Source organism: Vombatus ursinus, unplaced genomic scaffold (assembly GCF_900497805.2).
Source record: "Vombatus ursinus unplaced genomic scaffold, bare-nosed wombat genome assembly UNPS02014773.1, whole genome shotgun sequence".
NCBI lineage: Eukaryota > Metazoa > Chordata > Mammalia > Diprotodontia > Vombatidae > Vombatus > Vombatus ursinus.
In genome coordinates this window covers 15,335,647-15,346,363 of record NW_020954551.1, presented here as the reverse complement: position 1 = coordinate 15,346,363, position 10,717 = coordinate 15,335,647, and the positions used below count along the sequence as shown (strand labels likewise).

General features: G+C 38.2%; 1 protein-coding gene across 1 annotated transcript in view; it reads left to right on the top strand.

Moving 5' to 3' along the window:
* Window positions 1-6,965: 6,965 nt before the first annotated feature.
* TAFA4 (TAFA chemokine like family member 4) overlaps window positions 6,966-10,717 on the top strand; it is a 131,198-nt gene continuing 127,446 nt past the window's right edge. The window contains exons 1-2 of the mRNA XM_027864133.1: window positions 6,966-7,045; window positions 9,579-9,694. Coding sequence (XP_027719934.1) covers window positions 6,966-7,045; window positions 9,579-9,694 — 196 coding nt within the window. The remainder of the gene's footprint in view (window positions 7,046-9,578; window positions 9,695-10,717) is intronic.

The following is a 10,717-nucleotide window of genomic DNA, read 5'->3' as shown; positions in this document are numbered from 1 at the left end:
TCTTTTTGTTTGGAAGGAATTAAAAGTAATAGATTTTAGTGTGTAAACATAGTGCAAAACCATTTGTTATTGCATAGATGAAAATGTGTTCTACAATGGGAGTAATAATAATGGCAAATGTCAGGTATTATTGTTACATATTTGGTTGAAAAGATAGGTATGTTATGTAGGAAGAATGAGGGATAATTGATGAATTGCCTGGATGCCCCATTGGTACCCACACAACATGGAGAAAATGTGAGGAAGGACTCCAGCATGTTGGGTAGATTCCTGGTGGTAGGTTTATGGGAAGACATAGATTAAAATTGTATAGGATGGTTTGTCATGGATCCTAGGATTTTAGATTTAGAGCTGGGTACTTCAGAGAATACCTGTCTTTTAGGGCCTCTGATTCCAATCCTCTATGTACTGTGCTTTGCAGACTTGTCTTAAGAGTTTGGATTCTTCACTTTGTGTATCATGGACCCCTTTGGCAGTCTGGTAAAGCTGCTGGGCCCTTTCTTAGAATTGTATTTTCAAATGCATAAAATAAAATACCAAAGATTACAAAGGAAACCAAAGAATAATGAAAATAAAAATGTAAAGTTTTTTTCACGTCCGAGTTCTCAGATCCCATGAGTACTTGTTCATAGTGCCCTAATAGGGCACTTGTCCACTGGGACCTCTGCTTCCAGAACCCCCTTTCTTTCCTCTATTCCATGATGCCTCCAATGAATAGGGTCAATAAATGAAGTGGGACCTGTGTTGCTAGAGGGAATCCCAACATTGCTGAGATCATAGATCCATTGTGATAATAGAATAATGGAGAACGTTATACCTCCACATCAACTCCAGTGGGTCAGAGATAGAAAGGAAATTGTCATAATCCGTCTTTCTACCACCCAGACTAACTCACAGGTTTCAAGATATTTTATTTCAAATGTCCTGGGCTCAACATTTCTGAAGAACCTTTTGTTGTGCCTTAGATTTTCAAAGTTTACAGGCCCAGGGAAAGAATAGTCCAATGTTTTCTAATGAAAATGATCTGTGTCTACACTAAAGTGTCAGGTGACAAGCATAATCCATCATCCAGATATTTGATCTCCATGGCACAAAATATCTGGGTGTTTGGAAGTGTGCAGAGGTTGGCTAGTTTTTCCACATTCATTGTGGTTCAGACAAAGGCAATATTTTACGTCACCCAGAGTCTCAGGGTTCTTTGATTTTCTGAAATCAGCCTATGAAAACTACCATTCTGAATACTTAAAACTGGGAGGAAATCAGAAGTGGAAGCAATGAAAAGACTTTGGGACATCACATGTCATTTAGTAACAAATTTATTAATTGTCTACGATGAGTCAGGCACACATGATTTCTCAGTGAAAAATCTGGGAGTAAGGAATCCATTTTATTTCTCCCTAGCTATTTACATATTGTAAACTGATATAGAAAGCTAAATATTAAACATATCCAGTGGTGATATTATTTTTATAATCCACAAGAGGCTTCACTTACATTTTCCTAAGCTAAAATAATAATCATTATTGCACTTTAAGGTTTACAAAGTGTCTTGCAAATATGATCTCATTCAATCTTGACAATAACCTAGATAAAGAAACGGAGGCAGGCAGAGGATAAGTGATCTACTCAGTGCCTCACAGCTAGTAAGGATCTGAGGCTGGGTGGTTAGGTCTTCCTGCTCAGGTCCAGTTCTCTAACCACTGCACCACTTAGCTGCCTAGAAAAAAGTAAAGGCTTTTAAAGGTAGGATAGTAAAGTAGAACACATGCCTTAGTTAGAAGATTCAATAATTCCACATGCTCTTATACCATAGACATGAAACAAAATAGATTTTTTTGTTATTGTTATAGGATCCTTGGCTTGAGTCTTAGCTACATCATTTACTGCCTATTTTATCTTGGATAAGTTGCTTCATTTCTTTGTGTCTCAGTTTCCCCATCTTTCAAATGAAGGGATTGAACTAAATGCCCTCTGAGTTCCATTTAGCTCTAAGTTTATGATCCATGATATTGGTCATCCAGGCTAGTATGCTTAATTATATCTCCTCCCACCTCCTTTCTCATATTGCCCCCACAATCACCCCCCTCCTTTAATCTTCAATCTCTTCCTTTCTACCGACTTGTCCCTTGCTGTTCAAAAACATGCCTGTGTCCCCCATCTTTAAAAAAATACCCAAGGCTATTATCCTAACTCTTTTCCTGTTCATAGCCAAACTCCTGGAAAAAGCTATCTATACTCATTGACTTCACTTCCTCTCCCCTAATTCATATAATCAAAAAGCATTAATTTATACTGGCTTACTATGGCCAGGCACTGTGCTAAGTGCTAGGGATACAAAGAAAGTCAAAAAACAAAACAAAACAAAATGGTCTCTCCCCTCAAGAGGCTTTCATTCTAATGAGAAAGACAACATACAAATGACCAAGATATATGCAGCATAAATGGGAGATAATCTCAGAAGGAAGGTGCTAATAATGGGGGGTGGGGACCAAGGAAAGTCTTATGGGTTTTGAGCTGCATTTTGAAGGAAGCTGAGAGGCAAAGGTGAGGAGGGACAGCATTTGTTGGCATTGGGGCCAACCTTTGAAAGGGCAGAGTGGGGAAATGGAAGGGCTTGTGTAAGGGATAGCAAGAAACCGCGTGCAGCTGTAGCGTATAAGGAGAGGAAAAAAGTCCACCCCCTTGAAATCTTGCATCTAACCTTGTAAGTGATCCATTTTTTGGCAGTAATTAGAAAATGATAACCACAAAGTACTGTGTTAATTCTTCAGTCTTTTCTGATTTCACTGGGGAATATTATTTTTTTTTTTGTCCCACAGAGTACTCTTCTTTTTAAAAAAAATTTAAGCATTTTTATTTAACATTTTGAGTCCCAAATCTCATCCCTCCCTCCCTTTCCCCTTCCTTGAGGTGGTAAGCAATCAGATATAATTATAAATGTGCAATTACATACATTTCCATATTAGTCATTTTGTATAAGAAGATTCAAAAGAAAAAAAGAAAAGAAAAAAATGAAAAATAGCTTGCTTCAGTCTATATTCAATCCATATCAGTTCTTTCTCTGAAGGCCAATAGCATGCTTCATCATTAGTTCTTTGGGATTATCTTGGATCATTGTATTGCTGAGAACAGCTAAGTCATTCACAGTTCTTCATTGAACAATATTGTTGTTACTCTGAGCAATGTTCTCTTGGTTCTGTTCACTTCACTTTGCATCAGTTCATGTAAGTCTTTTCAGGTTTTTCTAAAATCATCCTGCTTGTCATTTCTTACAGTGCAATAATATTCCATTATAATCATATAGCACAGCTTGTTTAGCCATTCCCTAATTGATGGGCATCCCTTTGATTCCAACTCTTAGCCACAATAAAAAGAGCAGCTATACATATATATTTTTTGTCCAAATAGGTCCTTTTCCTTTTTTTTTGTTGTCTTTGGGATACAGACCTAGCAGTGGTGTTGCTGGATCAAAGTTTTGTAGCCCTTTGGGCATAGTTCCAAATTGCTCTCTGGAATGGTTGGATCAGTTCTCAACTCTACCAACAGCGAATTAGTATTCCAGTTTTCCCACAGGCCCTCCAATGTCCAATATTTTATTTTTTTGTCATATTGGTCACTATGATAGGTGTGAAGTGGTACCTCAGAAGTGTTTTAATTTGCATTTCTCTAATCAATAGTGATTTAGAGCATTTTTTCCCATATGACTATAGATAGTTTTGATTTCTTTGTCTGAAAACTGCCTGTTCAGTGACTTATATTTTTATAAATTTGACTCAGTTCTCTATATAGTTGAAAAATGAGGCCTTCATCAGAGACACTTGTTGCAAAAAAATTTCCCCCAGTTTTCTGCTTTCCTTATAATTTTGATTATATCGGTTTTGTTTGTGCAAGAACTTTTTAATTTTATATAACCAAAATTATCAATTTTGCTCTCTATATCTTTTTTGGTCCTAAACTCTTCCCTTATCCACAAATCTGACAGATAAACTATTCCATGGTCTCTTAATTTGCTTATGGCATCACCTTGTATATGTAAACCATGCACCTATTTTGACCTCATCTTTGTATACAGTGTGAGATGCTGATCTCTACTTAGTTTCTGCCATACCGTTTTCCAGTTTTCCCAGCAGTTTTTGTCAAAAAATGACAAAAGCTTTTGTTCCAAAAACTTGGATCTGTGGGTTTATCATATCCTAGATTACTATAGTCATTTGCTATAATGTAATTTGTACCTAATCTGTTCCATTGATCAACCATTCTGTTTCTTAGCCAGTACCAGATTGTTTTGACCGGTGAATATTCTTGCTGATCACAGATATCTCATTTCTTAGCAGATGATGTAGAAGCTTAACATGAACAACAACAAAAATACCACTTGATGACCAGGCCTCTGAAGCTGAGGCTCTCTGAACTGCCATGGTCCTTGGAAGACACATAATCTGCTGATGAGTGGTTTTTGAAGTCTTTGCAGCTTGATAGGACTTGCTGAAGCTTCTGCAGGGTTGTTAGAGCCTTAAAGGACCTGGAGTTACCCCTTTGCCACAATGAGACATTGAAACAGGGCTCAGGGGAGACATCAGTTACTAAATGTTTAAAAGTGATGTGAAAGAATGAACCTTTCAAAGAAATTGCCTAATAGGCAGGCTGGGACAATTTGATTGAATGAGGGTTAGTGAGGGTTGAAATTAAACTGCTAGCACCCCCTGGTCTGGGGTTCAAACCATTTGACCACATTTCTTTTTACTGATGGATCCATTTTTTCCCTCAATAAATTAAAAAAAGGAATTCCTAGTGGTTTCCTTAGTATGATGAAAACAAGACAAATATTAGCAAGAAAAGGTCACTTTAGTCTCTGAGAAGTGAAGAGTTCATTATGGCTGCATCTGATGAATTATCCTGTGCATTTCATTTTGGGTAGTAGAAGGTCAGACTGTGCCCTTGGGTACAGAAAGGAACAAACATCGAGAACAAAGGAGGAGGGCCAGGGAGATGCAAGTTTCTAGGATGGTGCTAGAAAAGCCCATTTGACCCTTTTTTATTTTTAATTTTTTAAATGTTATTTTCCTTTCCAAATTCTCTGTTTCTATCCCCCTCCATGTGTCTCTTAAAGGACATTTTTCCTTTGTTGTTTCTGAGGCAATCACTCAAGCTCTTTGAAAGGGGGTGCAATGCTTAGTAGGTTGGTTCTTCTGCAGAAAGTATTTGGTGGGCAAACTTCTTAAATCATCTTCAGGTGTTCTGAAAGAAGAGAAAATCCTAGTTATTCTTGGGAGTGGATTTGGGATGTATGCAGTGGGATTTCAAAGTAATTAAAATGTATTTCAAAGGCTAATTCTTGATCACATTTGGAACTTTAATATGCATGGCTGCAAATCATTATTTCTTTCAAATCTCCACCACTAAAGGAATGTATATGAATCAGCAACAGGAAAAATGAGACACTTTCATTTTTTAATTTTCTGAGGAGTTTGCAACAGATGCTATTTGGTGTCACTTACAAAAAATGCCCTTTGTAAATCAGAAAGTTGTTTGAAAGACCATCTACAGATGTTTTGTGACTTGATAGCATTTAAAGGGAAGCAATACGGTGAGGGGCATGAACACTGACTCTGGAAACAGAGGATCTGAGTTCAAATCCAATTTCAGATATTTACTACCTGTGGATCTTTGAGGAAATCACTTAAATTTCCCGGGTCCCAACTTCCTCATCTGTAAAATGATGGAATGGGACAAGGTGAGTTCTAAGGCCCCTACAGTTCTGGATCTATGAGATAATAATGCCTTTTATATGTCAGAGGGCTGTCAAATTAAGAATATTTCCCCTCTTTCTTCTCTTTTAAAATATTTGTAAAATATTTAAAATATTGTAATCCTGGAAATCTTGCTTATTTTACACCTGCTGGACTAAGAGTCAGGAAACCTGGGTTCTAGATCACTGGACAAAAAGACTTAGGATGACAACTTGTTTCGCTCTGTAATCCTGGGCAAGTCACTTCTCTAAACCTCAATTTCTTCTTCTACAAAATGGGGATAATAAGAGTATCTACCCTCTAGGGCTGTTGTGAAGATCAAATGAGATGATGGGTCAAACATTTTGCAAATTATAAAGTGCTCTAGAGGAGTAGACTATTATTTCTTGATTGGAAAATTAGGAAGATTGAACTAGAAAGCTACAAGGTCATAGGAACACTGATTTAGAAGGGACACCCTTTTATTTTATAGATGAAGAAAACAAGACAGAGAAATTGAGATTTGCTTAAAATCACCTAATAGTGCTGGAGGGAGGATCTGAACCCTCATCCTCCACCACTCAGTCCTATACATTTCCCACCGTACCATGCTGCTTCTCCTTTTTTTTTTTTTTTTTTTGCTTTTTGGTGAGGCAATTGTGGTTAAGTGACTTGCCCAGGGTCACACAGCTAGTAAATGTCAAGTATCTGAGGTCACATTTGAACTCAGGTCCTCTGGACTCTAAGGCTGGAGCTCTATTCACTGTACCACCTAGCTGCCCCTGCTTCCCTTTAACAGTATATGATTCTATGATGGATTAAAGAAAAATATAACGTAGTATTTATTTTGCTTTGCAAACCCTAGAGTGTTACTTATCACGTGTTTTTACTGTTATTGATTGGGTTGCCAAAATGTCAATATTTTAGGATTCTATTTTTTGAGAGGAATTCAGCTAATGTCATATCATGTAGTTCTTAACTAATATTTAGCTAACATAATGTATTTTAAAATCCAATCTTACTTCCCTCTCTGTGTTAGAACAGCTTAGACACCAAGAAGATCCTTGCTTAGAGCAGGAGGAGGTGTCATAAAACAATTACTTTGCTAATAGAAATCTGTTTCATATCAACATTCAAAATTCTAATTGCTGTCTATCTGGGTTTCCTTAATAGGTAATAGGTCTCTCAAGTGAAGAGAAATTTGTGAATCGCAGCAATGGTTGAGTCTAGCTGCAAATGGAAATTTGGAGCTGCTCTGAAACGCCTTCTGGAATAATTGTGTTTGACTGGAATCCAATTCTTGTGAAGTCCCCAAGGTAAGATGACTTTTAACAGTGACATCGAGATAGCACTTTCTAAATACTAGAATTTGGCATATGTGAGTGTTTCTGGGGCTCTGCTCATCTTTTCTAAAGGTCTCCTTCTTATCTAGGATTCTGGGGCTTTGGGGCTCATGTTTTTTTATTTTGGGCTCTAATCTTTTGGACTTCTTTCAGTTTACAAAGAGTTGTATGGAGATATGAGTTGTAAAGACCTGGGATTCTCGCTAAACAACATTCATTTTAACCTGGGGAAAGCATAACCGTTTTGTGAGAGCATTTTTCCCATCTGAAAATTGAAATCTTGTGTCAGATAACGTCAAGGGTGTGTTAGAGCCTGCTTCGAGCAGTTCGAGAGAACAGATTGTTAAATTTTTTTAGTGTGAGCATTTACACCTTGGAAATCAGCAAATACTACAAATCAAGACTTGATTTATTGTTTTATTGATTGTCTAAAATTAATACAATGATGGAGAAAATGTTAATAATGCTTATTAAACTTAAAAGTGTCTTGTATGTACATTTTATTTCCCCAGAGAGTCTGTTCTTAAATATTTACCAGCATATAACCGGAGGAGAAGGTCTAAGGGCCATTAAATAATGAATTCACATTACACAGAATTATAGAGAGCTGGGAGAGACCTCTGCAGCTGTCTAGTCCATCCTATAACTGATAACATCCGACAAGTTGTCATCCATTCTCTTCTTCAAGATGTCTGAGGAGAGGGAACTCACCACCTCCAGAGAGAGCCCATGCTACTTTGGGAGAGCTCTAATTGTTAGCGAGTTTTTTTTTTTTTTCTCCTGCTATCTAGCCTATAATGGCCTTTTCACAACTTCTAACCACTGCTCCTGGTTGTGTACTCTGGGGCAAAGCAGAACAAATCTGATCTCTCTTCTGTATGACAACCTTTGAAAAACTTGAAGACATTATCATGTTCCCAACCCATGGTTTTACCATGGTTTACCTTTAACACATACTTTTTTTTAACGACAAGCTGAAAATCTTGTTTGTCTGTAGGTTCAAATAATGAAAGGGATCTCTGGTCAATGCAGTATGGCACCTTTCCAATAAGGTTTCTTTAACTAAATGAGAGAAATCCCAAAGAGATTGCTGGTTTTAGGTCTGGCATTTGATAGTTTTATGAAGTGGCGATCTCCTCTGATGCTATTTTGCACTTTTCCCCCAAGCTAAAAATGGCTCCCCCTATGGATATGGTACCAGATTTCCTGAAAGGGACTTATTGGATGTATTCTCAGAGAACCCAGAGGGGTTCACCTGGAGTATGATTCGCTATCAGAGTCAGACCCAGTATGCCATCTCTGTAGCGTCCTGTCATGACTGTTTATGGATTCATTAACCCCATGTGCTCCCATTGACTACCTAGGGGACTGGATAGGGGAAGATACAAAAAACTCTAAGGCATTTGCCAGGAGGGACAGTGTGGTGCAGTGGAAAGAGAATGCTTGATTTGGTGTAAGCAGACCTGAATCCAGAATAATCCCACTGTAGCATCTTAAAGAGATAAGGTACCTTCACTTTGGTTACTACATGGCATCTGAGGTCACTTCCAACTCTTAGGTCCTGTGATTTTGTCAGTCAGTGACTTGGTTACTCCCAGTGTGAAAACTCCTTCCAAAAAGGCAGATTCCTAATGTCTATGACTTATTAGATAAGTGGTAAGGAGTTGCCTGAGGTACATAGAGTTGAAATGCTTTGGCCAAGGTCACACAGCTAGTGAGCTTCAGAGCCTTATTTGAGCCTAGTTCTTCCTGACTTCAAGGCCAAGGCTCTATCTGTTATCCTCCTCTGCCATCCCAGATTTTGTGAAGCCCAGAGAAAATAAGTTTTCTGGTCATTGCATTTTTTTTTTTCCTTCAGGTAACTGAACCAGACCAGCACACATGATCTCTGAAGAGTTTTACTTGCTACATTGGCCATTCATTAAGTCTAAATAATTTGATGGCTACTGTCCTTGCCCAAGATATCAAATGCTGAACTGTGCCACCAAACCTGAGGGCCTGTTTAATGAAACATACGTCAGTGCTTTCAGAGCCGGCTTTTCCATTCACAAGTGCTCGGCTTGTGGGGGAGGGGTGTTCAGCATTTCCTCAGATTTTTTTTTTTTAAATATATGGAAACTGTGTGCATTTAAATGAAACTGCTTTGAAGCATGTAGCTTTCTCAATTCATTGTTCAAAAATAATCTAACCCAAATACGATTATCAGGCCATTGAATTGGATCACAGGAAAACAGGGCTGATTTTAATACTTAAGCATAGAATTCACTTCTGAACCTTTTAATTCTAAGATGGATTTTCAGAAATTGAGTCAGATCAGCCACAAATTAGATTTGATTGGTGTTCCTTAAAGAAAAAAGCTATCATCTCTGATGGTACTCTCTCCTCCCCAACAGGTAATTTTAGACTATCGCTTTTTTCTGTTTTCTCCTGCCTCCCTAGTGTTGTCAGTCTCATAGCCCCCTAAAGTATTGCCCCTTCATTGAACTCCTTCCTTTTCTGCTTTTAGGATGAGATTCTCTGCCAAATCAGTGCTACTGTCTCATTGGCTCCTCCTGGTCTCTGTGCTAATGGTATGCAGTAAACTGCTGTCAGCCTCTAGCCACCATCTCCGGGGACACCCAGGTAGGAGCTTTAAACTCATTATGTACTACTGAGATCAATTAATCACACTTCTCCAACATCAGAGTCCACTTTTTAGCCACTGGTAATTGACCAAGCTGTGGATGACGTGTAGTAACTGGGGCAAAAGATTGCAAAAATATCAGTGCAATATTTTGATGGGCTACGAGTTGATGTTCTTGGCATTTTTCAGAGTGATTTGTTTGCATTTTCTTTTCTTACATGTCTGCATTTTTACAGTCCCTTTCCCCAAGGATTCCAGAACAAAAGGCAGCCTGTTTTCATTCATTCTCCCAGCATGCCTCTAAAGTGGGTTGAGGTTATCAGTTAGTCTGAATTGAAATCCAATAGAATTGTTGAAAAATGAATGGAAAAGCATTTATTAAGTGCTTACTGTGTGCCAAGTGCTGTAAGCCAAGCACTGGGGATACAAAGGGAAAAGTTGTGAGGATGACTCAAGTGGCCATATTAATCCACAGTCCAAAATAATAATATTAATGATGGTGATGCTAACAAAGCTAGGTGGTAAAGTGGAAAGAACAATGGCTCTCAAGTCATAGGACCTGGGTTCAAATTCCACCTCTGATATTTACTTGCCTGGGTCATGTTTGGCAAGTCATTTCATCCTCATGGGCCTCACTTTCCCCATCTGTAAAATGAGAACATTGGGTTAGTTGATCTCTGAGGTCTGTTGCAACTTAAAATCTTTGATCCGATGAATGATGATAACTTCACAAAGGGGCAGACTGAGAACTAAGCAATTTGATTAATATTAAAATAAAGTTTGAAACATTTCATTTTGGCTTGTTGTAAGGAAAAGCAGTTAGAACTGTCTAAAAGTGGGATGGGCTGCCTTGGAGGCTTGTGGGCTTTTCATTAGGAGTCTCCAATCAAAATGAGATGTTCTCTCTGGGTGTGTTGGAAAGAAAAACCCCTTCCGAGTACGGGTTAGATTGGATAGATGGTCTCTGAGGGCCAGACCCTGATAGTCTATGATTCTGAAAGGCAAGCAAACCTGATCATTTT